Genomic DNA, 18,179 nt, shown 5'->3' with positions numbered 1-18,179 from the left:
TCTTTTAATCTTGGACATGCTAGTATTTCCTGATGAAAGTCAAAGTAAGTCAGCACTGTCTCTACTCGTTCCCCAGCCAGACAGGGTCTGCAACCCCAGCCTCCACACTGTTGGCAATGTTATTAGCAGTATGTTCTGGGGGAAGAGAATGCAGGCCACCTGCTCTTGCTCGATGGCTCTTCTCTACCTTAAATCCAAGGAAAATAGTCAGCAGGAGGGAACAGGGGATGAATGGGAAATGGGGAGCTCTATGGCAAGCAAGTTCCCTTGCATGTCTCTTCACCTTAGGCAAAGAGGCCCGGGAGCCAGAGCTCTGAGTTGTCATTGTGAGCACAGTGGTGATGCCTAGGCCCACCCGGGCAGGGGCAGCATCCATGTTGATCCAGAAGGAGACCCAGGACAGGATGACGATGAGTAGGCTGGGGATATACATCTGAATCAGGTAGTAGCCCATCTGTCGTTCCAGGTGAAACTTTACCTCGATGCAGGTGAATTTCCCTGCAAGGAAAGAGGTGAGGTATCAGGCCCCAGGTCCCCAGCCTGCAGCTGAGCCTGAGAGGCAGGACAAGGGCAGCTCTATTTCTGTGGGCCAGCCTCTGGGCACCTAACCTTGGCCAATAAATGAGCCTTTCGAAATGGCCCCAGGGAGCACCAGATGCATGTTTTGAGGAAACATGCAGAGAAACATGCAGAGAAGCCACTGGGGACTTGACCTCTTGCTCCCAGCACTTTAGTTGCCAGCAGAAGGCCTTCCCCGTGACATCACTGCAAGAGGATTAAGGGTGGGAGGGCTCCAGAGCCAGACTGTATGGGTTTGAATCCTGAACCTTCCACTCACTAGCTGTGTGACCTCAGGCAAAACACCTAAGCTTTTAAAGCTTCAGTTTCCTTGCCTGTAAAATAGAGTAACAACAATATCAACTCCATCACTGGGCAGTTGTAGGAATTAAATGAGATAATGTATTTGAGGTGTTGAGCACAGTAGGTAGCTGGTACTATTATCATGATTAACAAAATGAGCTTAGACTCCACTCAAATCTCAGCAGCCTAGCTTGTGCGTGCTGGGACCCTTGAAGCTCTCTGGCAATGATTCACTGAGATAAACACCGCCTGTGTCTTAAGCACGTAAGAGCAGGATAGCAAACATCTGGAAACAATGTCTAACAGAGACCAGCTCTGGACAGCAGGCAGCGGGTTCCCAGAAAGCATCTGGCAGCAGCATTCTATTCCACCCACAAAAAGTGCATTGGCCCCAGGCACATGTGCCAATGCTCGCCTCCTCTGCCAGCCATCTTCATTTTACCCTGCTTTCCATCCCCAAGGCTAAGAAAACACTAGCTCAGAGCTTCTGGCAGCAGACGCTTAGGCTAACCAAAGCAAAAAACAGAGGATGTGTATATTATCATTTTATTCTGGCCTAGGCTTACTCTTAACAGGACTGTCTGATTCCTCAAGGTTAGTGATTTCATCAATGACTGATTATGGCTTTGACATGCTGTGTGATGCTGTGATCTCTTACTCTTCCCTGAGTCCACCCACCCTGGGCTTCTTGCCGTGACATGTTTTGGCTGGGTATCCATATTTTCTTTTCTTTCTTTCCTTCCTTCCTTCCTTTTTTTTTTTTTTTTTTGGTGATAGCAGTTTTGTTTTCAATGACAAAATTAACACTTGTTTAGCACAGAATGAAAGTGAGAAGTAGGGAAAGAATAATAATATTCATAAGCTTACATTTGTCAAGCCCCTACTAAGTGCCCTGACTTTATATAGTTTATCTCATTTAAATCCCATAGCAACTCTTTGGGGCAGGTCAAATTATTATTTCCCATTTTATAGACAGGGATACTGAGGCTCAAAGAGATTAAGTTATGTTGCTCAAGGGCACCCAACTAGTAAATGGTGCAGCCAGAATTCAAACTCAGCTCTATCTGACTCCAGAGTTCTTGCTCTTACCTGTTGTATCATACTGCTTTAGAAATGCCTAGTGCTATTTCCTTCCAGGGTTTTTAAACACATGCTTTTGGTTTGTTTCTTTCATCACAGTAGAATCATTCTGTGTATACAACTTTGAATCTTACCCTTTTCCACTTGAAGTTTCCCATGTTGATATAAGCACCTTGCAAGCATTCTTTTTAAATGTCTGGATAATATCCCACCAAGCAGATGCGCTATGTAATTTACTTAACTTCCACCCTATTGGTGGATATTTAGAGCAGTTCCAAGCTTTTGCTAGTATAAACAGTGATCCAGGAACCCTCTTGGGGTCTAAAGTCAATATGATATTTTGGAATATTTCCTCATAATAAATTCCAGACAGTGGAATTCCTGGATCAACAGGTAGGGAAACAAATTTAGCTTCCAGACTAAAGTTTCTTAGCGTGCCCCCTGGACCATCTGCATCAGAATCCTCAGGATGCTTGTTCAAACACAGATTTCTGGGCATCACTCCAAGCACATGTAATCAGAATCTCTGAGAGGCAGAACCCAGGAATCAATATTTTAACAGGCTCCCCAGGGAAATATGATGCACACCAAAATTTAAAACCCACCAGTCTATATACAAAATGCCAGTTTTTCCCCTAAAAAAGGTTATACCAATTTCCACTCACGCCAGCATTTTCTAAATTCAGTGGCTCATTCATCTCCCCAGCTACCTGCACCTCCACATTCACACACAAATTCATAGGGCTGCACCCAAAGCATATCAGCACACCATTGGAGTGTGATGTCCCCTCTTCAGCTTGTGGCCTCTATCTCAGGGTCATAGCTCTTCACAGCCAAATTGCCAGGGGAAATGAGGAGCTAGCAGCGATTAGGGAAGCTGCAGGGGGCAGACGCTCAGGCTGGAAAACCAGCTCCTCTCCATTTCCTGGCATGCTTTTCACACCTGGGAAACCAAGCCAATTCATGAGAGTTGAGCAGTGGGGACAGTGGTAGGAGGTGTGGACGGTAAGCCAGCTGGTGACCTGAATTCTCTTCTCTCCTGGTTCAGTGAACTCATTGACTACTCCCAGATGTAGATTCCCCACTTTCCACGTGAAGTTGGCCCCAGGACAGGTGGAACACTCCTGCCACTCACTGGCACAGGACCATTTGTTCTGCAGCGTGTGATAGGGACAAGAACAAGGGCTTTGGCATTAGACAGATCTGGATTTGAATTCTAAATCAGCCATTTACTAGCTGTGTGACTTGGCCAACTGATTCAACTTCTTAGAACCTCAGTTTTCTCTTTCTGAGAAATGGGGCTGATCACCCCTACCATAATGAGATAAGTCATATGAAGCACTTAGCGCTACATCTGGTACAGACTGGACCTTCAGTAGAGGCTAGCTGCCTTGCCACTTTCCCTCCCATCTGGAGGCCCTCTTGTGGCCCACAGCCAGTAAATATCTTGGATTTTTACCTGTGTTGTAGCGCTTGGTACAATAGCCTAGATCCTTCTCATCCCGCAAGGTAAACTGGGGCAGAGTCAACCCCTCAGCCACTTGGACAGCAGGAGAATCTTCCAGCCACTCAAACACGAGGTCATTCATGGTGTAGCCAACTGAAAGTGACAGAGATGGCAGAGGACTGCAGAGTGTGGTGGCTGGACAGGGGCAGGGAGAGGGTTAGAACTGGCAGGAAAGAACAAATGAGGAATAAGGCCTGGGTTTTAGGAGTTTCATGCTCATCTTGGAAAGGAAAAGCATTCGGAAGAGGGTCAATTGCCTCATGGGCCCAGCCTAAGTGGGTAAATCAGAAAGATTCCTCTCCTACCTAGTTCTCAAGCTTTAGAAAGGCCCAAAGAGAAATTATTCTGGCAGACCTAGAAAGCACATCAAAAGGCTTGGAAAGATGTCAAGGAAACCAGCTGGGAACCTCCTGCCCCATCTCAAACCCAGGGGAGTAAGCATGTGTACTGACCACGTCTTGAGCTGAGCCAGCCTCAGAGCTGGGGCTTCTGCCACCTCACTCCAGGGAGGAAAGAGCTATTTATACCTTGCCAGTCATGCACGGGACAATGTGCATACCACAGACTTCCAGCCAGAGTCCTGACCTGGGGCAAATTGGGAGCTAACATTGAAAATGCCAAGTTGCTCACAGATAGCTAGTAGTTCGTGAAGGCTCTTGCCACGTAGGTGACTATACTCACAAGTTGGGTAGAAATGGGAGCAGAAACACCAAGCCTCACGGATGTCCAGTGTAGGGCCTTGGCCCAGAGTAGCTTTGTGACTTTGGGCAAGTCACTTCCCCTTCTGTAAAATGCTCCACCTACTTTTCAGAGGGGGTAATGAGGACCTGGATGTGAAGGTGGTTTATGAACTCTAAAAAGCTGACCACATAGGACATATTCTATCCATTACTGTTATTATATGTTGGAAACAGCCTGACAAGACTTCTTCTTTGAGGATCAAATGGATATCTCCTGATCTCACAGTCTCACTTGTCCAGGAGATGGCAAAGGAATGGACATGGGCGATGGTCCAGTCTTGCTATCCTTTAGCTTCTCTGCACTTAGGGCAGCCTCTGCAGGTTGGCACCCCCTGCCCTTGGTAGCCCTTGGCTGACCTTGCTATCCTGGGCACTGTCTTATGCCTAGAACTGTCCTCTCCCACCTCTCTACAAAAGCTATCTGTACATACTACTATATGTAAAATAGATAAACAACAAGGACCTACTGTGTAGCACAGGGAACTATATTCAATGTCTTGTAATAACCTATAATGGAAAAGGATCCGAAAAAGAATATATATATATATATATATATATCCGAATTATTTTGCTGTACACTTGAAATTAACACAACATTGTAACTATACTTCAGTTAAAAAAATTATGTGTTCACAAGGAATCAGGGTTCAAAGACTCCCCCCTTCCCTGCTAACTCTGGATTTTTATAGGCATCTTGAATGTCTTAACTCAGGGGAAGTAAAGGTAGAATTACTTCAGGCACTGTGAGATGGAAATTATATCTGGACAGAGGAGGTACCCCTCAAATGGCCCTCCATATCCAGCATAAGCACATTTGTATGTAAGGCTGGAGCCTTCCCATTCCCCGGCCCTGTGGGACAGCCAGACCTGCCAATAGCGAAGGGATGGAAAAGCACACTGGGCTGAGTGTTAGCAAGCCCTGGCTTCTAGTCTCACCTGTGCCAAGAGCTCACTGTGTGTGCTTGGGGAAGTTCATCCCCACTCTGGGCTGCCCTTATCCTGTCTGGAATATCATAGCATGGGGTTAACTAGCTGGTATCTCAGGCCTCACTCTATGACTTTCTAGGGACACTTACAGCTCTCCAGCTGCATCGTGCAAGTCTGGATATCCATGGGGAAGTTCTTCAGGTCCATTGGGCAGGATAAAATGAGAGTCAGCCTGGCAGGGACAGTAAGAAAGAAGTTAGGCTGGCTTACTGGGCCTCAGCACAGCACAGGGAACCCTCCGCCCACCCCTCAGCCTCTACCCCTTGCCCCGAGTTCTCCTGGCTGTACGCCAGCTGCACCTGATGCTGTAGAGCACATTTCCATTCTTGAAGATGCGCAGCAACTTGTTGTCTGTGGTCACCGCATGAAAATCGGCCCCTTTCTCATTGGCAAAGAACAGATCTGGCTTCCAAATAGAGTCCAGCATGGAGGGATCGAGGTCCAGCGAGTCATCAGGATATTCTCGGTAGGCCAGGCGTGGGTCGTTCCACTGCTGCCGCAAGAAGACGTTCACCCGGTAGTCCTGAACAGAGATGGGCCCATCAGAGGCAGTGCTATTGCAGGGGCCTAGCAAGCCTACCTGGGCAGGAGGGCCATGAGGAGGAAATGCTGGGAGCACGTCTCAGGGGCAGTGGGCATTTTCCACTGTAGAAGGAGCCTGCTTTGGGCTGATATGGCAAAGAAGGGAAGGGAAAAGACATTTATTAAACACTTACTATGTGCCAGGCTCTCTGCTAAGTGCTTTCTTCATATGCATCATCTCATTTAAATCTCATGTCAATCCTGAGATGAGGGTGCTGTTAAGATCCCCATTTTACAGATGAGGAGACTGAGACAAAGAGAGATTTGAGTAACCTGCCTAAGAGATGGTAGAGTCAGGGTTTGAACGCAGGTTTATCTGATTTCCAAGCCTTGATGCTATGCATCAAGCTACCTGCCAAACTGGACCATCTGCTGCTTAGGCTAGTCTGCCTTTAGCCACTAAAACCCTGGGCTGGGGAAAGATAAACTCCCAGTGACCGACTTTGGACATCCCATGGCTTTAGCCATGACCCTGAAACAGGAAGAGGATGGCAGAGGGAGGAAAGTCTTGCTATCTGCTGGGCTTCACCCATTCACACCAGAGTGGAAGCGGGAGCAGGGCAATGCTTTACCATGGTAGTCTCGGTGATGGAGCTGAAACTGTTGATGAAGATGTTGCAGGTCACGTTCACAGGTGGGCCTAAGAGTAGCAAAGCACAGCCATATTGGCAGGGCATTCCAGGAATTTGGGAGAAATTTCCAAGACTCCCTCCCTGAGCTTGAGGTTAGGGTACTACTGGGAGAAGGCAGTGCCTGGCACACAGGCCCATGGGTGATGGGGAGGGGACACTCCTTCTGAGCTGTGAGAGCCAGCCCTGTACCTCCAGCCTCCTGGCCCTGAGGTAGGCAATGGAGGCTAGCTCGGCAGTATGTCCCCAAAAGAAGTGGGGAGGGAAGGGTATTTTGTAGGATGAATGATTCTTACCTTTAAAATTGGGCCTAATCCTGGCATCATATCCAGATGTTCGCCCCATAAGCTTGTCCAGGAAATCAGAGGGGGACATGGGCTGGGACACCTTGGTCCCAGATTTGACTTCTTCTTTTGCCAAGGCCACCCTGCACAGGAGAGATAAAGAATTAATAACTGAGATCTGTTGTATTCTGTCTTTATCACAGACCCTCTCCTTCCTTGTTCCCTCCCCACTTTGGCTGATCTCTCCATCAGGCAGGAGGATTAGGAGATGGGTTTCTAGGTGCCCACTTGCAAAATGAGAAGTACAGAAACCCATAAGCCAACACAGCAGCTCAATAGTTAGTCCTAGAAGATTGCTTTCACATATATTAGATCTTTTTGTCCTCAAAATTCTCAGCGTGATAGGGGTGAAAACTGTTATTTCCATCTTATAGGTGAGAAAACTGAGGCTTCCAAAGGAGTAATCTGTGAGACTGTAAACTGGTGCAGCCACTGTGGAAAACAATATGGAGTTCCCTCAAAATATTAAAAGTTGAACTATCTTATGATCCAGCAATTCTACTTCTGGGTATTTATCCAAAGGAAACGAGATCACTATGTTGAAAAAATATCTGCACCCCCCCATGTTCATAGCAACATTATTTGCAATGGCCAAGACATGGAAATTACCCAAGTGTCCATCAACGGATGAATAGATAAAGAAGATGTGGTGTATATATACAATGGAATACTACTCAGCTATAGAAAAGAATGAAATAATGCCATTTGCAGCAACATGGATGGACTTGGAGGGTATTATGCTAAATGAAATAAGTCAGACAGAGAAAGACAAATACCATATGATCTCATATGTGGAATCTAACAAATGGATAGATAGATAGATAGATAGATAGATAGATCGACCGTCCAAAAGAAAAGTGACTTGCCCAAAGTCTCACAGCTGGTGAGTGACACAGGGCCCAGGATCAGGACTTGAACCCAAGGCTGAGGTCTCATCCAGTATTCTCTTTCTGAGGGTGCCTTGAACATGCTCAAACAAGAGTGACAGAAATAATGTGGCTGTGGCAACGCTTTGTACATCTGGCCTAGCCAAGGATGGGAAGGGCTCAAGGGCAATTTACACCCCTGAGAGATAGTTTTAGTTGCTTGGCCTTCATGCTGATCCCTCAGGGGCTAGGACCCAGCTTCTGGAGAGGGCAGCTTGGCTTCTGGTGTCTGCTCCAGCAAGAAGCTATATTCTGAGCTGAACCTCAGTTCAGGGTTGTGGCAGCTACAGGCAGGTCATCTCACCTTGGCAATAAAAGAGGCAGGAAAGCAGGGCTCTAGAAGCATGGGAAAGCCTCCCAGTAAAGTGGCCATGCTGTGAAGGTCAACTCCCATCTTTTCTTCCTAAGAGCTTCATTTTGAGGAGGGGGCCAGTGTGCTTTGGCCTAGCCTAGAGGCCAGCCCCCTTCTCCCCTGACAAGTTTCCCTCTAAGAGCAGCAAAGTTCCTTCCGTATGCCTGCTTGTCTGCTTAGCAGCCAATAGCTAGACCAGGGACCAGGAGCTCAGCAGGGGCTTGAGGGCAGGGGTGGGGCTCACACTGAGCTCAGGCTGGACTCCTGGCTGGGTCCTGTGCCCTCTGCTCCATCCTGCCATCATCACCAGAGCCAGCTCCCCTGCTGCCACTACTGCTGCTGCACTGCTGGGGCTGGGAGGTGGGGTGACTGCTGTCCTTCTGGGTCTGAGTCTCCTTTGAACCAGCGAGCTCCTCTTTCCCAGTAAATCTATGTACCTGCCAGTGACTGATAGAATAATACAAATAGCTGAGGCACCATGCTAAACACTATCTAGTATAGTTTTCACATCAATCTTCTCAATAATCACTCTTATTATCCTCCAGCTATAGTTGAGGAGTGCAAGATGGAGTGACTTGTTCATGATCATACAGTTCCTAAATGGTAAAGCCGAGATTCCAACCCAGAGCTATTGACTTCAAAACTAAGTCCATCTACCATAATACCATGATGCAAGCAGCCCAGGGCGGGCTGCCAAGCAACCAGAGTGGGAGAAGGTCAGTGACAGCCGCCGCACCCTGACCCTTAGAGTCTTACTTCCTTGAATCCCATGAGCAGGAGGGAGCTCTTACCCTGGGAACAGAGGCCACCTTGGCCCTGAGTGGGGGCGGCCAGAGCAGGTGGCCTAAGCAGGCTCTGAAAACCCAAGGAGGCGGGTGGTGGTGCTGGTGCAAGCAGAAGTGCGTGGCTTCACCATGGGACGTACACACTGGCCAGGTGCTGCTGCTGGCTGCTTGTCACCTGCCTGCCGGGAGGCCACGTGGCACTGCAGGTGGAGCAGCCAGACCCTTGCCACTGTCCTCAACCTCACTCTCATGTCACCTCTCCCACTAGCTCCAGCCTCAGGACTCTGGGACTGGCTGTGGGCTCAGCTGTCTTGGGCCCCAACCGCCGTGGCAGCCCCGCTTTTCCAGGGTTACCTTGTCTGCAGACCTGAAAGCAGAGTCACCGTGTGCGACCTCTCCTTGCTCCCTTTCATTCCTGGAAAGTTCCAAACACTGGCAGGACTAGGGAGGTTCCAGAGCTGGAAATTTTTCTCATGGAAGGCCTTGGGGTGGGGTAAGGGGAGAACGCTGATTCTGCTGCTGGGTACTTAAGTGACCTTGGCCAGGTCACTTGCCCTCTCTAGGCCTCAGTTTCCATAAATACAATGAAGGATTTGGTCTCAAGATTTCCTAAGGGCCTGCCTTGCTCCAATCACTCAAGTGGGAATGCTACCACCAAAGCTTGGGCCTTGAGGCAACTTCCCCTCCAGCAGGGCCAGCAAGCGTCAGCTGGGTGCCCCCCTTCTGCCTGCATCCTCCTATCAACTCCAGCTGAGCTGCCATTGCACTTCGGGCTGCTTTTCACTCTGAAGAGTGAAAAGCAGCCCCCCCCCCCACTGCATCTCTGCCTGATTGCCCCCTAATGTGTCTGCCAGCAGTGAGGCAGGAGGCTCCTCAGAGGCAAGCAGATCTTGGCGTGCTCTTTGAACGAAGAGGAGGAGGACGATATTGCGGTGGCACTCACCTGCCTCCACCTTGGGAGGCATTCTTTTGACCAGTTCAGCCTAAGGCACAGCCATCTTTCCTCCTCAGCTCACCCTATCCACCTAGAATGGCTCCTGGTCTAATGAGAAAGTGAGAATGGGTAGGAGGCCATTTACAAGGAGCCCAAAGCATGTCTTGCCCCCAAGCCCAGGAAATGATGGCCACTTAGTGCCCCTCCAGGGACAGCGAGCAGACAGGCTCCCCCCTGGGCAGGGTAAGGTGACTGCAGAGGGCCAAGGTTTGTTCAGCCAACATCACTGTGATGTGTTTTTGGGAAAATCCTTACTCCTTGAAATCTCTTGGGTGAACAGCTGGCAGATGTTGGTGTCATTTTTAAGGATCTGAGGAACGTGTGGCCAAGCTGGTAGGGAGATAGGGTTGCATGACAGGACAGATGGCTTCTGTTCTGGGGCTCACTCCCTAGCCCCTACCCTGGCCCAGGAAAGTCTCACCCATGCAGAAGCCTTCCCACCTGCTCTGGAGCTTTGACATCCTTTATGAAAGTCTCCTGGGATCTGACTGGGGGAGGGTGTGTCCTCCCCTGGAGCCTTCCAGACTGTGGGCTTTTTGTAAACTTCAAGGAAACTGTGCCAGAGCCCCTGCTACCCCGGCCAGTATTTGCATGCATCTCCTTCTTACCCCCACTCAGCTCACCTGAGGAGGACCTGCCCCGGCAGGGTCCAGAGGAGAAGGAAGGAGAGGGTTGCTGGAACAAGAGTTGTCATTCTGCGGGGACCCTGGAGTCCTTTCTCAGCCTGGCTGCCAAGGTGAGAGGGAGTATCCGGGCGGGAACGCCGAAAGTAGAGAGCCTTCTTCCTACTTGGGCCACTTGCATGGAACCCAAGGAGGGCCGGGCTAGGAGTTGCACTCTCTCTCCTCTTCTCTCTTCTCTGCCCTGTCCTTACCAGTCAGGGGCCAGAACTATTCCCCTGGAAGTGATTCTGACACAGATAACCTGTTCCTGCTCTGGCTCGCCTGGGGCTCCGGAGGGCCTCAGCCTGCCTGCTGGGGTGCTGAGGGAGATTCTTTTTGGGCAGCAATCACTCTCTAAACCCTGGAGAGTCTTGGAGGGGAGGGAAGAGGGAGACTGTAGGAAGATGTTTCCCTCCCTCCCGCCTCCCCCTGAGATGCACCCTCTGAAAGCGGCAATTTAAAGGCACAGTCGCCAGCAGCTGGAGTGGGGCTCCGAGCGAGCCTGTGTGCTGTGTGCTGGGGAGGAGCTTGGGCTGCCGCTGCAGCCTGGAGAGGGCCGGAGGTGTTCTGTCTAGCTTCTAACTGTCCAGCTGGAGGAGTGCATGCAGGCTGCCCTGATTCCCCAACCTCCCCAGCAGTTCCCCTTTTAGCCTGGAGCCAAGCTGTGGCCGAACTCTAAAGGCTTAATGATTTTTGTAAGGGGGACAAAGACCTGAGAGGGTTTAGGGGAGCCAGTGGGTTTCCTCCAGCTGACAGCTTCAGGGATGAGAGGAGGTGAGGAGGAGGCCGAGGGCAGGGGTGGCTTTTCCTCAACCCTCTGGGTGGAGACACAAGGGATGTATAAGGCAGAGGAACTTCGGAGTTCTCCTATGTCTGCCTGCCTATCAGTCTGTCCATCTGTCTGTCTGCATGACCCATCTTCATCCTTGTAGTTGTGCATCCTCTTTCCTGCCTGCTTACCTCCCTTAGCTCCTCTCTGCTGAGCTTGGGGGGCTCTCTTTAGCTCTCTGAAACCCCCTTTCCCCAGCCTGGCGAGGCTGTAAGGAGGAATAGGTGTCCCTGACAGGGGCAGGGCAGGCCTGGCGCACAGCAGGCTTTGCAAGCTTCAGAGAAGTCAAGGGGGCCAAGAGCAATGACCCGGCAGCCCCGAAGCCCAGGATGGAGTAGAGAGGCAGGGAGTGTGGGCCGCTCCCCGTCCCCTTGCTTCTGCCCATTTGCTTACAGCATCCAGGTGCTTGAGCAGTTCTTTTCTTGACGACCCTTCCCCAAACTTGCTCAAGCACCACCTGAACCGCTCTGGGACTTCCGCGAGTGCCTCATCCACCCTCCCTCCCTCCCTCTTTTTCCTTACTTTCTTCCTCCCTCTCTCCCTGAAGCTTTCCTTCATCTTTACTCTCTCCATCTCTAATCTCCCTTCCTGTTTCTTTTCTGGGTCTCACCTTTTGTGGGGGTCTGTCTCCCCCTCTTCTTTTACCCTCACTTTCTCTCCATTCCTGTTTGCTCTCTCAACTTCCCATTATCTCCATTTTCTCACGCTCTCTTTTTAAATTACGACTGTGAGAAGCAAAATGTTTTCATTTATTCTGCAGTGGAAACTCTCACAACAGCTCATCTGAGTTCTTGAGTGTGTACTCAGGGGAGGGGTCGGTGTCACTTTATAGGGGTCAATTCCAGCGCTGACTGCGGCCCCTCAGCCCCACCAGAGAAGGGTGTGCGGGGATTGCAAGCTCTTCAAAGGGACCCACTTAGAGGCAATGAAGGGTAGAACTTGTGCTGCATCTCCCTTGTGGTTGTGTTATTATTAAAGAAGAGGAATTTTTAAACCACCAATGAAGGGGAAACAAGATAATTTTAAAGATTACACACTAAAATGTTCATGGCGGAGCTGGGCTTTTGGAATTGGGACTGGAAACATTACAAGCCTGATATCATGCTTATATGGCCAGTAAGTACAAAATACGAAGTACTAATTTTCCTGAAAATATCTTTAGCAGCTCTTTCACCTGCTTACCCTCCCTCCGTGTTTTCTGTAAGCATCACAATCCCCACTCCGTGGGCAGGAACCAAGTCTTACACCACCTCTCAGGGCAGAGCTGCAGGCTAGGGCACTAAGGGGGGCGGGCAGCAGAAGCACTTGATCCTATTTAACTCATTCCCTCTGACAAGCTTGATTTTGTCTCTTCCCCTTCCTCAACTCCTCCCTATTGCTTTCAAGCTGAAGTTCAAGGCGCTGCATGACCTGGTCACTCTGCTCCTCCGCTGATGTGTCCCGTGGGGTCCCTGAGTGCTGAGAACACAGCGGGATCAGTTTCCTGGGAGGAAAGATCCCTTCTTATGAAAGGCTGCCGCCATGACCAAGGGTCTGGCCGATATGTTGAAGGGATACGGCTTCCCAAGGGTGCTGAAAGGCTTTGGGAGAAGGAGGGATGCCAGGGAGGCAAAGAACTGGATAAGCTAAGCTGCTCCTAGGAGGTGACAAGAAGCAGGGGAGATGACCATTCAAGAGTTCCCTCTACTAATAGGAAGCCACACTTTCTGAAGGTGACTTCAGCATTTTCTGGTGTGGGAGGGGCACAAATTTGTGTCCAGCCTCGTCCCACAAATTTTTTCTCTTCTTATTATCAAACTATGGTATATGGGAATCTCCATGCTCCAAAATGTATTGCACCCTTTTCCTCTTTTGAAATTGGTTTTCCCATTCGCCACGAGAAGTGGCTGGATTGCAGCAGGAGGTTGCGTAGAAGCTACAATAAGTAAAATGTTTTACTGGATGAAAGATGATTTCATCATGAAAAAACTACTGAGCTGCTAAAAATGGATTAAGCACATCATTTTCATAAATGTTTCATTACAGGAAAGAGTCTGTCACATTTCAGCCCAATACAAGGAAAATTACAATTGTGCCTTCCTGACAAGCAGGCTTCTGCAACCTCAGTCTGAGGAGAAGCATGTCTGTGCAGGATCGGGTATTATCTGGTGAATTCAGTGACTTTTAGGGCTTAATTTTGGGGGCAGAGTTGGAGAGTCATTTGGCATCCCGTCCTGGATCCAACTCCCCCATACTATTTATCCCACTTATTTAAGTATAAAGTGGTCTGTGGGGGTACCTCAAAAGTCGACTGTGTTCCCAAGCTGAGGAAACTCTCAAAGCATTAGCTACTTTTCAGAAGCATTGGGGTAAGAAGTTGGGGGCATGTGTGAAATAAAAGACAGACGTCTTCTGGGGCTTCCCTCGTGGCGCAGTGGTTGAGAGTCCGCCTGCCGATGCAGGGGACACGGGTTCGTGCCCCGGTCTGGGAAGATCCCACATGCCGCGGAGCGGCTAGGCCCGTGAGCCATGGCCGCTGAGCCTGCGCGTCCGGAGCCTGTGCTCCGCAAAGGGAGAGGCCACAACAGTGTGAGGCCCACGTACCGCAAAAAAAAAAAAAAAAAAAAAAGACGTCTTTTAAAATGTCTGCTGACAAGGACAGGGGCGTTTCGGTTGGATCTCCAAGGAGCAAGGCTGCATCTTGTTGCTGTGTGTGAGTTTTTCTTTTCAGGGACATTTTCAACCTCCAAGGAGGTGACAGTTTACTTGAAAGTGGGGGCTCAACTTCTGGTGCTGACGGAGCGCTGCCGGCAGAGGCGGGAAGCCCTCATGCCCTTCAGACTCAAGGAGATATGCACAGTGTGTGTGAGGTAATAGTGGTGGTGGGAGTTTCACAGTCCTCTATTCAGCTGGAGGAAGGAAGAAGAAAGAACAAAATGGCAGATGTGTTAGATATGTTCAGTGCTCTCCTAAGACTTTTGGAGAGTAATTGATTTAAGTCCAATGTTTCCAAGATTACCTTTCCTTCTTTCATGGAATATTTCCGGCATGGGTTTTGCAGACCAAGCCTTGGGTATCTGAATTTGGGGGAGCCTGTGGAGAGGTTGACTGAGCTTCTCTCAGACCTCAAATATGAACCAGTTATCAGCACCAGGATAGCACAGTGAACAATGGTCCTGCCTCTGTTGCTGGCTCTCTGTTCAGTGTCTAGGAGTCAACAGAGAAGTGGGGCTCCAGGCAGGGATGGTGTATTGACTAGCACCCAGATAGGCACCATTTCTCTCCTGCTGGACCCTCAGCATCATTACTCATCCCACCAGCCACTTGAGAGTGATTCACTAGGCATGCAGGAGAGTTTCATTAAGGTTTCCACAGAGTTTGCATTGACTCTCCTTGTCTCTTGGCTCTCATAACTCTGAAACATTCTTTTTCAGGGATGATAGGACCATGTCACGCTTCTCCTCAAAAGTAAATTGGTTTTTGCTGGTGATCATGTTCATGAATATCTTATTTCGCTCACTTGGGGACTGTGATCATCCATGATGTGTAAGCTGTGAAGCCCTTACATAACATAAAAGTAATAGGACTTGGAAAGATGAATAAATATTTACCGTGTGGAACGGACTGTGTTCCCACTGATTCATGCATGCACTTAACAAATATTTATTGAGTGCACATCATAGGCCAGATGTTTTAGGTGCTGTAGATACAACAGTGAACAAAGCAGACGAAGTCCACGCCCTTATGTAGCTTACATTCTAGTGGGGTAATGATGTAATTGCCTCCCAAAGAAGGTTCTGCATGGGTCATCAGCAGTGCGCCAGGGCCTGAGTACCTCTTGAAGCATTTGATCTGGACATTTATTACATGGCCTAGAAAAAATAGAGATGAAAAAGACACAAATGAACTTATTTACAAAATAGAAACAGACATAGAAAACAAATTTATGGTTACCGCAGGGGAAATGGGGTTGGGGGACAGATAAATTAGGAGGTTGGAATTAACATATACACACTACAATATATAAAATAGATAATCAACAAGGACCTACTGTATAGCACAGGGAACTATACTCAATATTTTGTAATAACCTATAAGGGAAAAGAATCTGAAAAATAATATCTATCTATCTATATATATCTATACATATATCTGAATCACTGTGCTGTATACCTGAAACTAGCACGATATTGTAAATCAGCTATACTTCAATTAAAAAAAAAAGAGAGATGACTTTTCAGCAGACAGGAATGAACTTCATTTCCATGTATCCCAGAATCTGTCTGCTAGTCACATCACAAGAGGTCATCACCTGCTAGACACCACCCCAAGAAGCTTATCCTCCAATAATCCAACCCTAAACAGAATATACATGTCCGAGTCCCTTGAGTATCTCTGGTGGTGCATACAGATTTGTCTGTGACTGATAATAAGCACCTTCCTCTGAAGGATAGTTAGGGGGATTAACAGCACTCTTAGCACTCTTGCTGTGGTGCTTCTCTAAGTGGTCTCCAATTATTTAGGATTCATTCTCTCTCTCTGCCTCTCTGCCTCTCTCTCTTTTGTCTTTGTTTTTCCTTTCTGTCTTTCTTTCAGTCTGTCTTTCTGTCTGTCCTCAAGCCTTTTTTTTTCCCCATGAATAAATTCAATGTCTGTTGCAATAGGATATTGGACACCGAAGTAAGGAAGAATTTAGTTGGTGACTAAACATAGAAATATGCAGAAAGCTGAATTTGCATTAATGATACCAATTATATAGTTATAGTTAGATCAGCAATTTTTATATGGCAGGAACTAGACTTTAACATTAGAAAAGATGTGATAGTTTAATCTTGCACTCCTGTAGTGTTCATCATCTGAATATATACATGTGTGTGCATGCAGACACACACACAGAGCACCTCTTGATAGTGTGAAGATGATGCCCCTGCCACTAGCAATTATCATCTCAGAGTGTGACTGTGGGGTGTGATGAAGTTGGGGTGTGATGAGTAGTCCTTTTCTTCCTGAGTGCAGGTGGATCTTGTTCTTTGATTTGTGGCTGTGTTTCTACATATACTGCACTAATGAAGCCCTTTTCGACACAGTCACTTACACGGGAAAAATTGGAATCCCTTGGTAAGGTGCCAAGTTGAACCACTTCTCTGTGTATAGGGTGGGTTAACACATTTTGTGAAAGTTATGGGGCATATGGCCCAAAGCGACATATTCTAATCAATAACAGGCACTCCTGAGCTGCAGGTCACACACAGTAGCTTTTGCTGCCACCCGCTCCTGCACGGTCAGCAACATCATCGTCCAACACCGAGAGAGTGCTGCTTTGAGAACTCTGACTTCTCTTTCCTGCCCATTGTCAGTTTCTTTCTGTAACCTTCACATTGCCTTTCTACCGTGTATTACATCCCACGTGTTCTATAATCCCCTCACTTTCCACAGCAGTGTGCCCACTGCTGAGTCAAAGGCAGGTGCTGTTTCACAACTGCAAGCCCAGTACAACCAGCCTCAATTACGGTGCAGTTTCAGCATAGACAAATAGGATGCTGAGGTCTTGACATTTTCAGGCAAGCCGTGGCGTGGAGCCAGGGAAGTCTACTCAGTTGCATCACCTTAAGCAAAAACACTTAGGAGACTAACTTATTTTCCATGTACAGAACCGGGTCTATGAAATGGTAGAATGGAGTAGAAGAGGACCATTTAGAAGGTTCACTGAGTAAGGACGAATATTTTCACTCTTCAGAGAAGCATCCAGGAGAAAACTGGAAGCATGGGCAGGGGAGCTCAGCTCATCCTGAGTTACTGGAGGGAGAGAATTTGAAGTGGCTCTTTTTCGATGACTCAGATTCCATTCCAGATCAAGCAGCCACCAGCAAAAGTCAGAAGATTAACACATAAAGTGAAACGAAAGAGATACTCCTCATACCACAGACCAAGTCCTGGAGAAGCTGTTAATCAGTGCTAAGAAGGCCAGTGCCTGGCGAGTCTTAGCTCATGTTAATTGCATTGATTGAATCCTGGGGTAGAACTGAGTCCACCATAGACTCTAATGATACCAAAGGGCCAGCCTCATCCCCTTACTCTGAGAGGATTCTCTGATCTCCATGGAGACTAGAAAGGAGTTCTAGTTACTGTGGTAGAGAAATTTCTGGCATTCAAGCGCTTCCAACTTGTCAGAGGCAGAGAAGATTCTTTGTTCCAAGTTGGTGGGATTTATAATTATTATTAGATACATTTCACTGTATTTTAACTCCTTGTTTCAATCTGATCTGCTATGATTGGTTCTTCCTAGATCCATGTTACAGATGGGAAAATGGAACCCACAACACAGTTTACTTCTGTCTTCTCTGCTTCACATCTCTGTCCTCTCTGTACCTCTACTCTCATTCAACCTCCAATTTCCCAAGCATAAAGATAGTATGTTTACAAGTTGGTGAAACTCAAGCCAACCAATAAGATAGACTAAAGCAGAGATGAAACTAGGCTTCTTTTTGCAGTTAGTGTCCAGGAAATGTTTAGATGTCTGTCTCATGTCCAATTCTATATTCAGACTCTGGCCTCTCCACTGCTCTGCATCTACTCAGACCTCTACTTACCTGTGAGTTAAGAGTGTCATTTTTCAGAGATGAACTGAAGTCTACTGATGCCCAGTGAGGATCAGGGTAGGCCTCTTCATTTGAAGAAAAGGAGAATAAGAAGTAAAGAATGATTGATTCATCATGGGTCTTGGTTCTGCCATGCAGATCTCCCTGGTCTCAGGAGGTGAGTGCAGATTGGAGAAAGGACAGCATCCTGCTTTCCTACGAATCAAAGGCCACTCTAGAGGTTTTTGTAGGAAGAAACTGCATTTTCTCCAGCCTACGTTCCACAGAACCTGGCCATGGAATAGGCTTTTTCTCCCCCCAGAGGTCAAAAAAGTTGGCCATGA

At 48.0% G+C, this 18,179-nt stretch overlaps 1 protein-coding gene across 1 annotated transcript; it reads right to left on the bottom strand.

Moving 5' to 3' along the window:
* Positions 1 to 188: 188 nt before the first annotated feature.
* LOC132418562 (glycine receptor subunit alpha-4-like) lies at positions 189 to 10,481 on the bottom strand. The gene is given in 8 exon segments (XM_060002485.1): positions 189 to 223; positions 226 to 498; positions 3,401 to 3,541; positions 5,265 to 5,347; positions 5,475 to 5,698; positions 6,330 to 6,397; positions 6,683 to 6,813; positions 10,411 to 10,481. Coding segments are annotated over 8 exon segments (1,026 nt in total).
* Positions 10,482 to 18,179: the final 7,698 nt, after the last annotated feature.

Source organism: Delphinus delphis, chromosome X (assembly GCF_949987515.2).
Source record: "Delphinus delphis chromosome X, mDelDel1.2, whole genome shotgun sequence".
Classification (NCBI taxonomy): domain Eukaryota; kingdom Metazoa; phylum Chordata; class Mammalia; order Artiodactyla; family Delphinidae; genus Delphinus; species Delphinus delphis.
The sequence above is the reverse complement of the archived record's forward strand: the minus strand, read 5'-3'. Positions and strand labels throughout refer to the sequence as shown.